Source organism: Antechinus flavipes, chromosome 2 (genome assembly GCF_016432865.1).
Source record: "Antechinus flavipes isolate AdamAnt ecotype Samford, QLD, Australia chromosome 2, AdamAnt_v2, whole genome shotgun sequence".
Taxonomy (NCBI): domain Eukaryota; kingdom Metazoa; phylum Chordata; class Mammalia; order Dasyuromorphia; family Dasyuridae; genus Antechinus; species Antechinus flavipes.
This window is the reverse complement of record NC_067399.1, coordinates 90855354-90875071: the sequence shown is the minus strand read 5'-3', so window position 1 is coordinate 90875071 and position 19718 is coordinate 90855354. Positions and strand designations below refer to the sequence as shown.

The 19718-nt window shown below is 33.6% G+C and overlaps 1 protein-coding gene across 2 annotated transcripts in view; it reads left to right on the top strand.

Moving 5' to 3' along the window:
• Positions 1-19718, top strand: part of SRBD1 (S1 RNA binding domain 1) — a 301555-nt gene that overhangs the window by 244470 nt on the left and 37367 nt on the right. For both annotated transcript variants that reach the window (XM_051975202.1, XM_051975201.1), the window contains exons 18-20: positions 14793-14899; positions 16293-16469; positions 18640-18828. In XM_051975202.1, coding sequence (XP_051831162.1) covers positions 14793-14899; positions 16293-16469; positions 18640-18828 — 473 coding nt within the window. The remainder of the gene's footprint in view (positions 1-14792; positions 14900-16292; positions 16470-18639; positions 18829-19718) is intronic.

Genomic DNA, 19718 nt, shown 5'->3' with positions numbered 1-19718 from the left:
TGTAATATACATTATCATATATATAAATTAGTATATTATATATATGTAATGTACAGTGTGAAACTGTGATCATCATACTAAATTGTCCTAGTTTTTTTTAGGATAGGGATACTTATATTAACTGCCTCAATATTGTGAGAAAAGTGATTTAATACTTTTAAAGCACAAATATGAGTTATTAGTATTAGAAGTAATAATAATAGCTGATATTTATATAGTGTCAAGTAATATATATACATATATATATATACTATCTCATTTGACTCTCACAATAATCTTGTGATCTAGATATTATAGATATTACTATATTATTTAACTGATGAGGAATTATATAGGTTCAGAGAGATTGTGATTTGCCTATGGTTCTACAACTAGTTAAATGTTAGCAGTATAATTGAAGTCCACTTCTATTTCTACTCAAATATCAGCATTCTTTTTACTATATACCTTAGCAAACTCTTTTTCATCACAGCTAACTCCTACAGATTCATTAATGTATATTTTGTGCATGAGTGTGAAAACAAAGTAAAGGGAGAATAGATGTGCCTGCTCTTAATTATAGACTAGACTTTTGAATTCCATATGATTAATCAAATAAACCCTCTAAAGGACATAATGCCAATTTATTTTGATGGAGATTGCTACTTGCAAGTGCTTTTAGTTGCTTCTATATTTTACTCATTTAGAAACTGAAATAATTTTTTTTAGCAACAAGGAAAACTACCTCAAGAATGAAAAATGCTAACAAAAATGTGCCTTGGAAAATATTTGCTGTTGCATGTAAATAATCTATGCTCTAGTGGAACTCTAAGGTATAATATTTTAATCTAGTTAAATACAGTATTTCTGTGATACTCAAATTAGTTTTGGTTATTGGATATGAGAAAGGGATACAGTGATCACTTGTATGCTGCTGTTTAGATAAATGAATCAGAATTGGTCTTGAGCACATGATATTCTGTTTTCCCAAATATTTCCCAGTCAGTTCTGCCTTTCATGGGTCGTTCAAAACATGCTTCCTCGGATGATTCCTTTGAGCTGCCATGTATCAATCAAAATGAAGTGGGTGGTTATTTGTGAACTAAAAAGTAAGCCTTTATTTTAAACTGGCTGTACTTTTCCTGAAAACCTTTTTTTTTTTTTTCCCCTCGTATTTCAAGCCTAACTTTGGGCATTAGTAGCCATAAGGAGTTGGAGTAGAGACCAGAAAGAGCATGAGCATGTGATGACTAGAACATACAGACTGCTTGCTGAGTATTTTTTTAACCTAAAAAAAAAAGTATTCAATTAACTAGTGACCAGAAATAAAACTGTTTTAAACAGATTTTGTTTCATGGTTAAAAGAAAACTTTTCTTGCCAAAGAAGTAGCTCAACAGAGTAATTGCCAGTGTTTTTTTCCAAATAGTTACATAAAATAATTTTCTTTCTTATCTAATCAAATAATAATTTTGCCTAAACTGTTAAAATTTTAAAACAACAATTTATTTAAAATTTTAAAACATCCTTAATATTTGTTTTTTGGAATAATTGCTTTATAATTGGATAAAATGTTTTTTAGAACTTTGCTGCAACAAAAAAAAATGGAGTGGTTTATTTATCATTGCTTCAAAAATTTGGGGTAGAGTAATAACAAAATTATGGATACTGACCTTGAAAAATCTGACTAGTACAAATGACTGACTGCTTATATATTTTTTAATCTCATAAATTTTATGTAAAATGATATGACCCAAATATTTCCTTGAATTTAAAACAGATTCTTTTCCAAATAAGTTCTTAAAAAGTTCAGGGTTAGAGTTTTCTTTAAAAAAAAAATTTTTTTTTTGAAAAATTAGTTTTTTCCTGGCATATTTTTAGGAGATAGGCTTCTGCTTATCTACAATTCTATCTGACCCTAACATTCTCTCTTCTGCTCTGTTTTTTGCCTGGTCTCTATTATAGGTAGTACTGCTCTTAGATTGAGCCTCTTATTCAGAAAACTGTCAAATTGGTTAAGATATCATGAGAAGATTTTATATTGTAGTTTAGCTTTTCTTCCTAGGCAGTCATAATCATGTTGAAGTCTTTGCTTCAACCCTACTAAATCAGAATTAAGACAATATGCAGGTATTTTTGATATCTTGATCTAAAGAACTATGTTTTTCCTGCTAAACATTTTTTATTATCTTTTAAAAAATATTATAACTAATGACTGGCCTCTTTCAGACTGAGCCCAGGAGGGTAATAGATTGAAACTTTGTCATAACAGTGGATATACAATAGCATCTTGTGATTTTAAATGATTGATTAGTTGTCATTCATTTGCAAAAAGAATCAAAATGATACAACTATATTGGAATCAAGGTACAGTATTTCTTGACTGTGGCTGATCAGATCAGTACTAGCTCGGAAGGCTCTACCACAGGTTGGGCAAAAATAGTCCACATGAACATTTGGAATGAAGATGTCTCTAAATTTGCTCATCACAAATTCTGTTGAGCTATTGCAATTCTGCTTTGCTTATAGAGCACAACATCTTCTATGATTTGGGCACACTGTGCTGGGCAGTCCTGTGCCAGTGTTGCCTATGTCTCACACTTGATTCCAAAGTTCTTCAGTGAAAGTTTTGAGAGTGTCTTTGTATCTCTTCTGATCTCTGTGTATATATATGTCATGTGTAAGTTCTCCATGAAGTAAGTCTTTTAGGCACATGTACTTGAGCCTTTTGAACAATGTGGTCATCCCCCTGGAATTGTGCTCTCTGGGGTAGAGTTTAAATGATTGGCAGTTAACTGAAGAAACGACCTCAGTGTCCAGAACCTTATCTTGCTAGGTGATCCTCAGAATCTTTCTAAGACAATTCAAATGGAAGTGATTCAGTTTCCTGGTGTGGCATTTGCAGAACTATCCAGGTTTCACAGGTGTACAACAATGAGGTCTGTAAAATTTCAGTTTGGTAGGCAGTCCTAGTACCTTTTCTTTCCACACTTTCTTTCAGAGCTTAATGAGCTAATTCTGGCAATGGGTGTGTCAATTTTATCATCTATGTGGACATCCCTGGAAGGTATATTGCCAAGATTAGTGAATTTATCCACAGCATTCAGTATTTCAGTTTTCTGTAACTGATAGTTCCATGTGAAAGGTATAGTGCTGGTTGCTGGAGGACCTGTTTTTTCTCGGTGTAATTGTTAGCCAAAATTAGCACAAGGAACAGAAAATTGATCCTTCTGTTGTAGCATCTCAATTTCAGAAGCTGTATTGAGTGTCCACAAAAAGTCATGTATCAACTCCACCTCCAATTTAATCTTGGCTTGTACACTTTTCAAATTAAATAATTTACCAAAAGTTCTGTAACTGATCTTGATGCCATTTTTATGTTGAAGACATCTGGCAACACTACTGATAACATGCCCAAAAGCATGGAAACAATCCCACAGCACTGCTTCATTCTGCTAGTGACTGGGAAAGTATGAGAGCATTATCCATTATCCCAAACTCATGCAAGCATATTTTTCATGAAGTTGATGTACAATACTGAAATTATTGAGGCAATCAAATTTTGCCATGATCTTCCATAAGCCCTCACAACTAATAGTATCAAAGATTTCTCTCTCTCTCTCTCTCGCTCTCGCTCTCTCTCGCTCGCTCTCTCTCTCTCTCTCTCTCTCTCTCTCTCGCTCTCGCTCTCTCTCTCGCTCTCTCTCGGTCTCTCTCGCTCTCTCTCGGTCTCTCTCGCTCTCTTTCTCTTGCTCTCTCTTCTCTCTCTCTCTCGCTCTCTCTTCTCTCTTCTCTCTCTCCTCTCTCTCTTTCCCTGAAGCAATTGGGGTTAAGTGACTTGCCCAGGCTCACACAGCTAGGAAGTATTAAGTCTCTGAGGTCAGATTTGAACTCAGGGCCTCCTGACTACAAGGCTGATGCTCTATCCACTGCACCAATTAGCTGCCCCCTTCAGTTATTTCTGAAGCACTACTGGCTCTCGGACATATGACCATCTTCCAGATGAAAGAACAGTTTATTAAAGAGAACGCTGGTCAGAATTTTGCCAACAGAGACTGAGAGACCTCCCCATGAGTATCACAGAACAACCTATTTCCCTTTCCTTTAAAGAAATGAATGATAGAAGCAGCCTTGAACTCCAGAGGGATAACCTTCTCTTGCCATATAACCAGGAAAATTTCAGTCATTTAATCCTTACCTTGTAAATTTCAGCTGAAACAGAATTAGCACCAGACATTTTTCTCTATGAGAGAAGCCAAATGACATTCAAAGCCTCTTAGTCAGTTGGAAGTTTTACTAGAGAGGTATTAGCTTCAGCACTGATTGATGGAAGGTCTATTGAGAACTCTTTGAGGTACTTAGCCCATTCCTCCAGGATCATGTTCTTATCACTAATCAGTATGGCTCCATCAGCACCTGGGTAGTTGAGATTCACCATAGATCTGTGGCCCATAGTAGCCTCTTGGGCATCATAAAAGCACTTTGGATTAATCTTATCAGTGCAAAATTGAATTTCATCTGCCTTCTTAACTGAGTCAAGAATCCTACATATCTCTGAGCTTCACTTGCACTTTGCTAAAGGGATGGTATAGCAGATAATGTTTTAAAATCAGAGAGGTTCTAGCTTCTGAAAAAAGCTTTGTCAAATAATTTAAGTTATTATTCTTTGTTATTATTAACAACTTGGGAAAATAATCTAAATCTCAGTTTTCTTATTTGTAAAATGGAAATAATCTTTTTGATTCCCATATTATATGCTTTCTATATTAGTTATCTATGAAGGAAGTTAGATAGGGAAATTGACATATATTTCTTCCTTCTACTTAACTCATGACTATCCCAATCCCTAGATCTTTTTTGGATAAATTACTAGAGACTTATCTTTTACTTTGTACTCAGATGGTGAAGTAGAAGGAGGCTATGTGGCACAACTGACCTGGAAGACAGATCAAAGAGAAAAAAAGAATTAAGAATTATTGAACTACCTGATAGTTATGATCTTAAGAAGAGCCTAGACATTATATTTCAAGAAATAAGAAAATTACCTCTATCTCTTAGACCCAGAGGGGGAAATGAGAAAGGAAAAGCAACCAAACAAACAAAAAGATGAAAATACTATGCTTTGCTCTCCATTCACTTTCCATAGTGGATGTGGATGGCATTTTCCATTCTAAGTCTATTGGAGCAATTTCATTTATTTCTGGCCTTTCCAAGTTCCAAGTCATTTTTGTTCCCAAGAAAACAGAAGGAAAATACAAGTTGAATACTTTTGCTTTTTTTTTTCCTGTCATTTCTCATTCATATCTTATTTGTCCTAAGATAATTGTCTCCTTTCTTTGATTCTCTTCTTTTCCATAAATAAACTTTAAACAATAGCACAATTTTTTGCTGTTCTTGTCATTTCCTCAAACTTTCTTTTCATTCTGAACTTTAGTATTTTTGAAATGTTTCTTATAGAACCGTGCTATGTTTTCCCTTCTACAGTTATCCTTGCTTTCTTCTCCTGTGTCATTTTTTTTTTTAAATCAAAGCATAATTTAGGGGTTCCTTGAAACCATACTGGGAGGTAGATGCTATTAGTATTTTCATTTTACTTATGAGGAAATTGAGGCAGACAGAGGCCTCCCCAATTAGACTTGAAGCTATTTTAGGACAATAACTGTCTTTTTCTCTTGTTGTGTTCCCAGTGCTTAGCACAGTGCCTTACTCATGTAAATGCATAAGAAATATTAAATTAGTTGACCAAGGGTGAATGACTTCTCAAGTATTACTTAGCTAATGATTACCTGATTCTAACTCCATTGCTATCCATTGTACCACCCAGCTGCCAGGTAATCTTGTTCTTCCCCTCACCAATCACATTTGAAAGAGATCATATGAGGAAATCTTACAAACACATTATTGCTAAATTTTGAAACCCTCAGATCAAAGAAAAAATATTAGAAGCAACAAGGAAAAAGACAATTCAAATATGATGGAGCCACAGTTAGAATCATACAAGACCCAAGAGCGGCTGTTTTAAAAGGCTGCAACCAAAGAATTAGAGCTATGGCCAAAAATATACTGGAAAATTAAATATAAGCCTGAATTTTAAAAATGAACAGTCAATGAATAAATGGTCAGACTTTCAGGATTTTGTTGCAAATAAATCTGAATTAAGCAAAAAAAAAAAATTTGACATATAAAATCCAAGAGAAATATCAGGTAAACATCAAAGATTAATTTCAGGGACTTAGTAAGAACAAACTGTTTTGCTGTATATATGTAAGTCATATGTCTAAGGTTGTAATTAGTAAGTGATAGTTCAAAAGAAAAGATTGAGGTAGAGCTGAGTGTGATATCATTTTAAAAAGCAAAACCATATAGAAAATAGTAAAAAGGAGTGATTACATTATATGAATGAAGTTTAAGAACTGACATAGGAATTAAATGGGGAAAAGGGTTGGTAATTCTGGAATCCTACTCACATGTAAATGCATTAAAAAGGTAACAATACATACATATCTAGAAGAAACATACATATCTAGAAAACAAAATTCTTATAAATTTATTAAGAAATAAAAGATGGAAGAAAGAGAGAAGGAAGTGTAGATTAATGGGAATGGGATAAGGTGTGTGGATTAAAAGGAATGGAAATAAGAGGGTGAAGGGTGAAAAGGGTAGAAGGAGAAATTAAGAGAGGGGTTCTTGGAGTACTGGTAGGTTAAGCAATAGTAAATCAAGGTAGCGGGTAGAAATAAAGTAGAAGAGTTAGCAAGGATAGATAATGAGATACACATAAACATAATGATCAGGAGTAGAATTTATTTAAAAAAAAAAAGTTAGCCGTAGTAATCATTGATCTCTGATATTTAAAATAGATTCAATTAAAAAAAAAAGAAAAATAGGAAAACTGCATTGTAGACTATTTAAAATACATAGTATAAATTTGGAATGTTGCTGTAGTATAGGAAATAACTTGGTAGATTGTAAAAATGTGGATACCTGGACCTAAAAAGGGTGATGTTATCTTTAGAGAAACAGAAGACAAACTAGTACAACCTTTCATAGATGTACATTAATGTGTATGTGTACATATGTATATGAGTTTAGATATATTGCTATATATATATATATGTATGTATACATGTATCTGTGTGTGTGTGAGTGAATGTGTTAGGATTCTTACACAGTGATAAGTCAGTTGTCTAATTTTAGCATCATGTTTAGCAGTTCTCTTTCAGAGTTTCACACCTTTCACACCTTTAAGAGTTCACATATTAGCATTCGCAATCCATAAGTCAGGATTCAGTCCGCAGATTCACAAGTCAGAAACCCACAATCCCACTCTCGGAGGAGGAGTCAACCTTTGAGTTCACTCCTTTAAGAAATTACATATAAGAAGCTCTTGGAGCCTCAGCCAGGAGTTAGTTGAGGAGATTGAGAAGCCAGAGACTGCAGTCGGGCAAGACTGGAGATTCAGAGAGAGCTCGAGGCTGAAGCTGGCAGAGGCAAAGGACAAGCAACAAGAACTCTCAGAACCAAGAAAAGCCTACTGGGCTATTTTGGAAGAGACAATAAAGGACTGAAATTTGCATTTGACTGCATTTGAAGTGATTATTATACTGAACTGAATCTAAGGCTGCCTCCAGAAGCCCCCCAAGAAATCTGCTCCCAGAGAACTATTATATTTTAGAAAAGAAGAACACTACATGAATGCATGTATGTGTAGCATGTGTGCTTGACAAAAGACTGCCCCTAAGCAGTATATAATCTTAAGGGGAAGACAACATGCAAACAAAGCTATAGAAAGCAAGCTATATACTGGGAAAATAGGAAATAATTAGCAGAGGCAAGGCACTTGAATTAAGAGAGTTTGGGGAAGATAACCTATTTAAGATGGACTTTCAGTTGGGACTCAAAGGAAGATGAGGAAATCAATATAGGAAGTTGAGGACCGAGAGCATTCTATGCCCAAAATCAAGTGATGGAGTGTTTTGTTCATGTACTCTTGTGAGGTCAAGTGCAAATTAGAAAGGCTTTCCAATACTTTGAGTGGACCCTGGACCTTCTGTTACAAACTATAGAAGGATTTGCCAAGGATCTCAGAGGATGGAAAAATTTGGGTTGCAATCAGCAGTTTTGTAAAGAATACTCACGTCAAAGAAATAGTCAGATGAACTAGTATATTTGATGAGCAAGTGCATATTGGAACGAGTAAAGTATAAGAAGACTGGAAAGGTAGGAGAGGCCTAGGGTTTTGAATGCCAAACAGCACATTCCATATTTGATCCTGGAGATATAGGAAACCACTCAGATTTTTTTTTTTTTTTTTTTTGAGTAAGGAGAATGTGTGATTGGATGTATACTTTAGGAAAATCAGTTTAGTGATTGAATAGAGAATGGATTCAAGTGGGGAAAGTCTTTTGAGGTAGGCAGAGGCATTAGCAGATTATTACAGTAATCTAGATATAAGGTGATGAGATCCTATACTAGAGTGGTGACATTATCAGAGGAGAGAAGGGGGCATATACCAGAGATGTTGAAAAGATGAAATCAACTCTAGTACAATTTGAAAGGACAGAGCCCAGTCTGACAAATTAGAATAGCAAATAAAGGAGATGCTGAAATTGTTTTCAGTGTATGATCAGTGGATATGATAAACATTTTATAACCCATTTTATCATCTAACTTTACAGATATTATTACTCTGTTTGAGCTAAAAGACAATTTTAGATTTGTTTATACATCTATTGCATTAAGTGATGGAATAGAGAAATCCAATGAAGAACTTGACAAAATCCTGCAAACTAAGTCATGAGCAATTTATATCTCAAAAATGACAGATTTCAATCAAGCTTTGATTTATTCTTTTAAACTTAAGTGATAGAGAAAATATGAATAAAGCAGATTAAACTTTTAAAATGTGTCCCTACTTTTCATAAAGACAGTTGTTAACCATTTATTAGCACTCTACTGGATTGTATGTTTAGGGTACTGGAGGGATAGAGAAAGAGGAGAGAAGAGACAGAGAGACTGCAATTTTTTTAAAGCCCTTATGGTTCTTCCTGAAACAGTCATTTTTTAAAAAAACACTGAATTATCTGTGTGACCCTGGGCAAGTGTTTATCCACTGTTTGCCTCAGTTTCCTCAACTGTAGAATAAAGATAATGATACACAGCAACTTCCAAGGGTTATTGTGAAGATCAAATGAGGTAATATTTATTAGTCCTTTCTCACAGTGGCTGGCACACAATACACACTTAATAAACACCTCCTTTTTTCCTCAGTTCCAATGTTCTAACATTTTTACTGCTTTACTATGAATAGGCAATGCAATGTAACAGTTTTTGGGGAATTGAAATTGAGGATCACTCATTGTGTAAGGAATAAATATGTAGTGAATGTATATAGGCTACAGCATATTAGAATTGGATAATTACAATGGATTTAAAGAACGTCAGGAATAAATGGATTAATGAAAAAATATAGACTGGCCGAGTCTTGAGCAAAAAGATAATATATGTACAGGTCACATTCCATTGTACTCTTGTGAGGTCAAGTGCAACTTAGAAAGGCTTTCCAATACTTTGAGTGGACCCTGGACCTTCTGTTACAAACTATAGAAGGATTTGCCAAGGATCCCACAGGATGAAAAAATTTGGGTTGTAATCAGCACTTTTGTAAAGAATACTCATGTCAAAGAAATAAATATATTTGAGTACAGGCCATAAATACTGATAGACCTTCTCTGTTGGTTATTTATCCATTTACATATCATAATCTAAATAATGAGCATTCTTTATCCTTTTGCTTTTTTCCAATGTAAATAAACCAAATCTTTTTGACTGATTATAGATTATAAGCCATGTAATATTTTGGAATTTGATTTCGTTAGCACGGTCATTCACAAATAGCAAGTATTAGCTAACAAAAATCATATCTAAAAAAAGAGTCATCAGTTTCAAATAGAAGTTTAAAGTATTATTCTTAGTAAAGAAAACTTTCATATTTGGATTTTGTGAGCTAATTAGGCATTGTAGTAGTTTTTTTGTTTCCTTTATGTTTCTCAGCTATATTTCAGATGATATGAAATCCATTGTGCCTATTGATAAATTACAATGATAATATAATCACACAACTATATAATATAAACATATAATGGCCATCTTTCAGAGAACTTAAAGTTATCAGACATATTGCTGTTTATTTATGATGCTAAGAGGGCAGGAATACTTGCGACCAAAAAAAAAAAAACCTATCAGAGTTTTTATGACTTAGTTTATAGATTCATATTTAGGGATGAGATTTTTAACTTGAATCCCAGTAATTTGGCTTTTAGAGTTGCATAACTGAACTCATACTGTTGATATCAATTGCCTACCAGCACTGAAAGAACATTGTGAGAGAATATCTGTCCCCAAAGGAGCTTGCAGTATATAAATGAGGAGATTAAAAAACTGGAACTATAGTGTAAGTCACAGTAGAGTAGATATCAAATTAATGGAATATATTCATCAAACTAATGCACCACAATCCCTGGACATGCTCTTTTTTCTGCATCTATACTTTTACTTTCATTTGTCTATATGCTTATTATTTTCTCCATCTATTGAAATCTAGCTCATTTTCCAGGTCTCATCTTTTCCATGAATTCTGCTGGAATTAATCTTTTCCACCTACATAGAACAAGAGCAGCCACAACAATAATAAATCACAGTCATATTAGCACTTTAGAACTTTTATAAAAGCTTTTTCTAAAACTATGAAATAGTGTAATTGGCTTCATCTGAAAAGAAAAATAATATAGAATGGCTTAGCAAAATCTAACAGCATATGGTTTTTAAGAAGCATATTTGAAATAGATTCACAATGAGTTAATATAAAATAAAGCTTCAGATTGATTCAAACAAAATAAGTAGAGTTAATAGTCATGGTCTTTGATGAAGAAATAGCAAAAAGTCCTGATTAAAAGAGATTAACAGGGAAACAATTGTGCTTTTTAAAGGCACCCTAGATAATGAGTTGATATTACTGTTTAAGAAACTAGTGATGGTAGTATCTAAATACTTTGACAGGTAAATGAAGTAAAGGGAGAGAAATAGACAGTAAAAGCTATAATAGTTAGAGACATCAGCATACTCCTTCTTTCAGAACTAGACAAATCCTCCCCTGCTCCCACCTCCCCACCCCCCACCCCAGCAAAAGATGGATATTTTAAGCACTTGAGGAGAATTTTTTAAAAGTTTAGAAAAGTTGTAAATCTTGGGCCCAGTACTGAATGGGAATTAAAAGCCATATTTCATCTCAGCTATACATGGTAATTTTACAAAAATTAGCCTTAGATAAGGAATAAAATCTCACAAATTTAAAGAATAAATAATTCAAAGAATAAGTCATAGAACCATTAGATAATTAAAAAGAAAATGGAAAAAATGAAACATGAAAATTTGTAAGATTCAGTAAAAAGCAGTCTTTAAAGGAAAATTTTTATCTTTAAATATTTCCATCAGCAAAAGAAAGAACAAATCAATAATTGAATATGCAACTAAAAGTACTAGAAAACCAGCAAAATTTAAGATCGCCAAAATAGAAATTTTGAACGTTAACAATGTATTAATGAAATTGAAAGCAAAAACAAGTGAAATTCAAAATTCAAAAAATTCAAAACAATTTGAATTCAGAAGTAAGTGTACAATTGGGAGAAGGGAAGATAAGTACAATATATAACCATTAGCTAATTTGATTTTTAAAAAGGAAAAGCAAATTGCCACTATTAAAAAATTTCATATTAAATGAATTCTTAAAGAAAGTAACTTTAAGACCACATCAATTTATCAGCAACTTAAATGAAACATTCAAAGAACATTAACTATTTGCAAGAATGGGGAAAGAATGGATCCCATCAGATTCCTTTTATTGTACGAAAATGGTATGATATCTAAACCGGGAGATACAAAACAGAGAAAGAAAAGTGTAGACAGGTATCCCTCATGAATAGTGCTATAAAAATCTTAAACAAAATGTCAGATAAAATATCATAATAGAGATCATAGAAAAATGTCAGCATATTTAATTATGACCAGACTTGATTTATGCCAGGATTTCAGGATTGATTCAGTAGTACAAAACAAAAATAATGAAAAAGTTTACTTTCAGAATACTCAATACTAGAATTTTTTTTGCTACATTATGATTATTTGTTACAAAGAGTTTGTGTTTATTTACCCTCATTCCACAAGTGTGTATGGGGAATTAAAAGGGAGAAAATAATAAATGCTTGATAATTAGAAAAATGAAAAGAATTAAAATAGATAATCAGCCAAAACAGTAAAAAAAAAAAGTTGGGTTTTTTTTTTAAACATTCAGCATTCATTTCTTTTAGAAACACTAGAAAACATAGGAATAAATTGGACTTTTTCTTAATAGGGTTAATTTATATTATATGCCGAAAGCCAGCTTTTTATGCAGTAGATACAAAATAGCGGCCTCCTAAATAATAGTGTACATGTGCTTGTGTTTGTTCATGCCTCTGTGTGTGTGTATAGGTATGAGAGAGACAGAGAGATGGGAGAGGGAGAGGGAAAAGAAGAGGAAGAGGAGCAGGGAGAGAAGAGAGAGAGAGAAAGAGAGGAAGAATTTCAACCTCACTTTTACTAAGTTATCAGAATCCCAGTGGCAAGACAAAAGTCAGAACAATTGGCAGTATCCTGGGATGTGGTAGATGACCTTGATGTTTTTTTATGTCTGATGTCTAAGTGCTTCAAAACACCTGCTTCATCCATGATCTTGGTCACTGGAATACATTGTTCTCATCTACTTATTCCACTAGGAGGACATTCTCACATTCTTGGGATAGACACACCCCTCTAACTCACCAGTGGGTTTGAGGATTACTCTTTTTGGTTACACTCAATATAGTTTAGCCTATCTGTTAAGACAATTTTACCAGAGTGTGGTTGCTATGCATGCTACAGCTTCTTGGAGCCATAGATGAGAGATGAATGAAAGGTGGACACTAATGGAAGATAAGTAGCCCTGAAAAGGGCTCAGTAAGCCATCATACCAGAGGTGCTAGTTCTCTCTGAACACCCCATACACCCCATTCAAATGAGCATTTTGCAGATGATATGATATTTTACTTAGAGCATCCTAAAGGTTCAATTAAAAAAATTTAATTGAAACAATTTACATGAAGACCAGGCACATTATGTGATGGAAAAAGAAATTTAATTTTAGTTTCAAATTTAAATTTTCCTCATGTCTCTGTTTTCTTTGCCTTATAGATTAAAAAGAAAGAAAGCACTGCATCAATTGATATACCATAGTCCTTCAAGGAATTCTTAAATTCTAGTACTTCAGCAAAGTTTCAAGATATACAATACAGCCATGTAAATTATTGGCATTTCTACATATTAACAAAGCATAGCAAAATGACATTGAAAATAACCATAAAAGGCATAAAATACTTGTGAGCTACTTACCCAGGTGCCCAAGAATTGTATGATTCCAATTAGAAAACAGAACTAAAAGCAGACAGTACTACCTAAATTAACTTATTTATTCAGTAACATATCATTCAAACTACCAAAGAATTACAACATAGAACTAGAAAAAATAATAATGAAATTTACCTGGTAAATCATAAGACTAAGACTCTTGAAGGAAATAATAAAAGAGGTGAGAAGGAAGGGACCCTAGTAACATAAGATCTCAAACTATGCTACACAGCAGTAATCATCAAAATTGTTTAATTCTGGTTGAAAAAAAAAGTGATTGATCAGTGGAATAGATTAAATATATGACATATAGAAACAAAATGAAAATAAACCCCAAGACCCCAACTTCTGGGCTGGGAACTCCTGAAAAAACCAGAAACATTTTGGCACAAACGAGGAAGAAAGTAACACCATGCACATTATACTTACATAAGCCTCAAATCAATACATGAGTTAGATATTAAGAGTGGCATCAATAGGGGAACAAAACAAAAAATTATTTTGAGTTGATTCAAATTTATAAGAATAAGAGCTATTCCCCATTGGTAAATGATCAAGATATAGGAACAAATAGTTTTCAAAGTAAGAAATTCAAGCTATCAGTAGTCATGTAAAAATTCCGCCAAAACCACTAATTAGAAAAATGCAAATTAAAACATCCCTGAGGTTATACTTACTACCCACCAGTTTGACAAAGCTGATGGAAAACAAAAATGGCCTCTGTTAGGACCTGTAGGAAAACTTACATATAAATTCATTATTGGTGGAATTGTGTCAAGCTCAGAGAGTAGTTTCTTGGATTGATAATGGAATCCACATGAGTTGATGGGATTACAGAAAGAAAAGGGAAAGGGTAGGCCACTAGATTTGATAGAGTACTTTTTATAATGAAGTCAGAAGCTAGTTAGAGAGGAAAGGTGAGGGCAGTAGGGGAGAGTAACAGTTTATTAAGGCTTGTTAAGTATCTTAAAGGGATGGTAAGGTCATATTGTTAGTGTTTTGTTTGTTTTTAAAAGAATTTGAGAGATCTTGGCATCAGGAAAGAAGCCTCTAGATAGATGGAAGTTAGAACATGTTATAAAATTTCAGAGTGGGCTAGAATAGTCAGGGAAAGAACATATAATTATTAGAAAGGAAGGTTTCAAAGTCTAAGAATTCATTTAAATACTAGAAGATTTTTTTTCCTGGTTCATATGTTGTCATCATACTTAAAAGAAATAAAGAAAATTGCCATTAGATTCCTCAGGTCTTCAAGAGTAGTAGAGACAAAGTGATAGGTTATTTAGTATGTAGATCCCTTTAATTATTCATTATTCTTTGAATTTTATCTTTTCAGCATGATGTATCCCAGACTTTACTCAAAGCAACTCTGGACAGTGTGGTGGAAGAGTGTGTCAGCTTTGTGGGAGTGGATATCAACATCTGTTCAGAAATTCTATTAAGGTGAGATGGGAATTCCCTGGCTATAGATCAGAGAGAGTAGTGGGTTTTGTTTTCCTCGTGCCTCAAACACAGCTTGAGCAAGAGGATAAGTATGGGTTCACTTACCAGGTCCAAGAAATCAAGAAGAGCACCTATCACCTCTGCAAGGTAGTGACAGCTCTTTGGAAAGAGAACGAGGTTTCAGAAGAAAAGACTTAGTCCAAACTATAGAAACATCTCACATTATCACTTTCAGTAAAAATCCAAAATAGTGAACAGATGTTAGACATTGAATCCATTAGTGTCACTGATTAAAAGTTAAATAAATCTTCACAGGTTAACATAGATAAGAGGTTTCCCGTCATATGTTAATGGACTACTTACATATAAGTTCACACTAGTACTAACCAAAAAATAAATGTTTATAGTCATTCCAAGTTTCAGGCTATGCCTCTTTCCTCCCTATGTTTTTAATTTTTGTCTAATCAAATTATCTTTTGAAAATTTTTAGAATGTTCCAACTCTTTTTCTGTCTTGTTCCTTAACTTAGGATCTTTCCTTTACTCTTTTTCTCTTACCTATTTCTTTCCATCAGGTGTGAGGTCTGATTAGAGTATCCATGTTCTATAAATAAAAATCAGTCATAATTTGTGATCAAAATCCATGTTTGTTCCTCTTCCTTCTTCCTCTCCATCACCAAGCTCTCTCCTACTGTTCCACACTTTAAAAACTAACTTCTTTGAACTTGTTTCCATAGCATGAGATCCCCTATATAAGTAGTATTGTGGGGAATGCTTCCTATATTGAAAATATTGCTTTTCTGCTGTAATTTTGAGCACCCTGTGATCCCATAAAGTTAAATTATATGGAGTTAATTAGATGCTGCTTTACTAAAATCAAGCAGGACATCTTGTGCCCTATTAGGAAATATTATATTATGTGTGCTGTTCATGATTAGATATATATCTGTATTTCATCAGCTTTTTATACTAATGAGAACAGGCTGACAGAAAAAAGTAGATCACAGAACATAAGTTTGTACTGCTTTCTTTTTCGGTCTGATCCTATAAGTTAAATGAAAATGGGCAAAATCATCACTTGAGTGGATGAGGCAAGGAAGATAAATTATCTAAGAGAGTTAAAAGGGGCAGATTTTCCTTGCTTTACTGTTAATCAGTTTTCTATAATTTCTTAGTATTATTGCTGCCTTATATACCTTTGCTCTCCTGCTGACTTCTTCCTTGGTTCAACTTGCTTTTTAGCCCTCCACAAAACAAGATTTATAAATTAAGATGTCACTTTTGTTATTATGAAAAAATTTTAGTGTCTTTTTGGTTGATACCCCTTTGTGGAGTTTTTGTTGGTTTTTCCATATATAATCACTGCCATATCCCTCATTTGTTTTCCTCTTTAGGCACATTGCAGGACTGAATGCCAGCCGAGCCAAAAATATCATTGAATGGCGAGAGAAAAATGGGCCTTTCATTAATAGAGAGCAACTGAAAACTGTAAAAGGGTTGGGTCCTAAATCTTTCCAACAATGTGCAGGTTTTATCAGATTCAATCAAGATTACATCAGAACATTCTGCAGGTAAAAGACATCCAAGTTTCTTGATGACTTCAACTATATTAAAACAGTGCCAAGGTGAAAAAAAATTGGGGTCACTACAAAGCATTGAGGGTTCAGAATTCTTAGGAAAAATGCTCATATATTAATACCATATATTAATGGTACATTTTTTAAAATTATGTTGTTACTATCTTGGGGAGCCAGACGTGAAATGTAAGGAGTTACAAATTATTAGATTTTCTAAATCTGTTTTTAAATGAAAAAGAGTCTTTAAAATGTTATCCTGAGTAAGTATAGTCTCCTATGGATAGTTTCCAAAAATTTTTATATTAGTGAATGTTTTTTACTCTAAACCAAGATTTAGAATTTTATATATTTTTTCTTTGTAGAATGATATGGGACTTCCAAGTGGGTATGATCATCCCAGTAGAATTGTAGTTACTTTAAATTTCAAAATAGATTTCATCCTGTAATAATCTTTGGAATCCATTTTCTTTTTTTTAAATATTGAAATCAGTATAGTTAATTTACCAAGCTGAGCCATATGAAATATTCCTTACATAGGTTAATGTTGGGTGGTTAGCCCTTTAGTAAAGATCTGTTGATAAATAAGGACTTTAAATAAATTATTTTCCTTTAAAAATAAAAAAAAAACTTTAACCATTTTGAACTTAGTTTTTTTTTACTTAGCTTAATTTTTTCCTCTTAACTCAGACTCATAGCATCACAGCAGATTTTTATGGAATGAAAAGAATTGGCTATGCCATAATTAATTTTGAAACTAATGAAATGAACTTTTTCATTGACGTGAAGACATATTGTGTTTTTCAAAGGTGGTTTAATGTCCTTTTCTTAAAACAGAGGAAGAAAGGAAGGCATAGGAACTTTGCCTTAGGTTCACACTGCTAGACAATGTCTTGCACAGATATTATGTTTATATTGTTTTTGAAATTAAATTACAGGGCCCAGATGAAATAAATTGTATTTTGCCAATCTACTTTACCAAAAAAAACAAACAAACCAAAAAAACCATCACATTATGACTCATGTACATTATAATAGTTGACCTGCCTGAATATTTTTACATTGATAAAATTTTCCATCTAAATTTAGATAATCAGTAGTTTTCCCAGAGAATTCTATACTTTAATGGGAGAGCTTCCAAGAAGGTAAAACACTATAATGCAAGGATTTGGTCAGGGAAGATATTTTGGCCATTGTGAAGCCAGTTAGCAGTTTAACAACTCTTGTCTCATGATTCTTAGTCATAGGTAATATCCAGAAAGTCTTCAAAGCTTTGTCTCAATCAAAGGTAGAAGGGCTAATTCAGCAGAATTTTCAAACCCTGTGACAGCCAGATATGAGCTTCATGATTATTCTTGGAGAGCTTCAACTTTTAAAGTAGATCTGTTCTTCTATACTTGTTTTGTTGCCTTTATGGCCTGTCTTTTCACTGTACTCTCTACCTAGACTTGTTGGCTATTCTTTCTCTAGCAAAGATCAAGAAATCCCGAGGATCTACATCTGAATTTCCAGTTTCTCCCTTGTCACTAATATAATCGTTTTGTGGTTGGTTAGAGACCATGTTTTTAGGATCCTAATAGCTAGATAAAAAGAATAATAAAAGAGAAAAAAAAATGAGACTGTCAGAAAAGAGCAATTTGCATCCTCAAAATTGTATGGAAACAGGGTTGCCAGGAAACCAACACCAATCAAGATGCCTCTTAATTTCCTTGATTCTTAACTCATTAGGTCATAGAGTTATCTCCATGGGAAGAACTTCCTTTCTCCCAGAAAATGAGCCAGGCAGACTGCTCTGATTTTCTAATCCTGCCTGCCATAATGCTGGTCACAGACTATATGCTTTATATGTTTTGAATAAGTAAGTTTATGGATGAATGAATGAAAGTTAAAATAGTCCTTTTGTCTCAATCTAATGTTAGTGTGTATTTCATTTATATGTGTATATGTATATGTATGTGTATATACATGGGAGTTTAGATACACATATTATACATATATGTTCATATGCATATGTATGCATTTGTATGTTTCTGTGGTAAAGATGTGATAACCAAAACCTATCTTCCTCTAGTTCTTTTTTCTCCATTTTCTTTTCTCTTCTGTTGTCCTACTCTCCTCCCTGTCTGATGGCCTACCTTCTTATCTTCTCTCCCTTTCTTTGTGACAGTGGTCTACAAAATGAATCTTCAGCAGGAGATCAAGTCCTCAGCGTTGCTGTGACAACTCCAATAGATGTTCAGTTTACAGATGAGAAACAAGGCAAGAAAAAGAGCAAAACATCTCCCAAAGTTGCACTGAAGCCAAATCCTTTGGACCAAACATGTATTCACCCAGAATCATATAACATAGCTATGAGGTAAGATAGAAACACATGTGAGAATCCTCCTAGCTATTTACGAGGTGAAATGTCACCCAGCAAATAATCTTTCTTTGACCATAATGGAGAACTTTATTAATTCAGTTTTGGGGACCAAAAATATGATCATGTTTAACTTAATTACTTTTTTAGAATTTTCTGAATGCTGAATTATTGGGCCCATAATTTTTTCTCAGTGAAGAGAGAAACCAGTGCTTCTGAATCATCTTCAAGTTGATAAACCCCATATTAGTAGTTTAGAATATATCACAAAAATTTCATTGCTCGTTCTTCTTTATGTTTTGAAGATCAGTTAAATGCAATTGATTAGAATGTACCTAATGGCTTCTGAATGCTTATGTCAACCAGTCAACTGTCAAAACATTTAAGCACCTTCTGTTGACCAGGCACTTTGCTATGTTCTGGGATTACAAAAAAAGACAAACAAACAAACCAAAAATAAAACAGTTCCTACTCTCAAGGATTATACCAGCTAATGAAAGTGACAACGTGCTAAATATTTAAGTATAAATAAGATATACAGGATAAGCTGAGGGTAGTCTCAGAGGAAAAACACTTAATAAGGAGGACTGGGAATAACTTCTTGCAGAAAATAGGGTTTTAGTTGAAACTTGAAGGAAGCCAGGAAAACCAGGAGGTTGAGATGAGAAGGCAAGAGAATTCCAGGCATTGGCAACTTAGGTGGCTCAGTGGAGAAAGCACCAGCCCTGAAGTCAGGAGAACCTGAATTCAAATCTGATCTCAGACACTTAACTCTTCCTAGCTGTGTGACCCTGGGCAAGTCATTCAACCCCAATTGCCTCAGCCAAAAAAAAAAAAAAAAAAAAGAAACAGCAAGAAGGCCAGAGTCCCCAGATCACATAGTACAT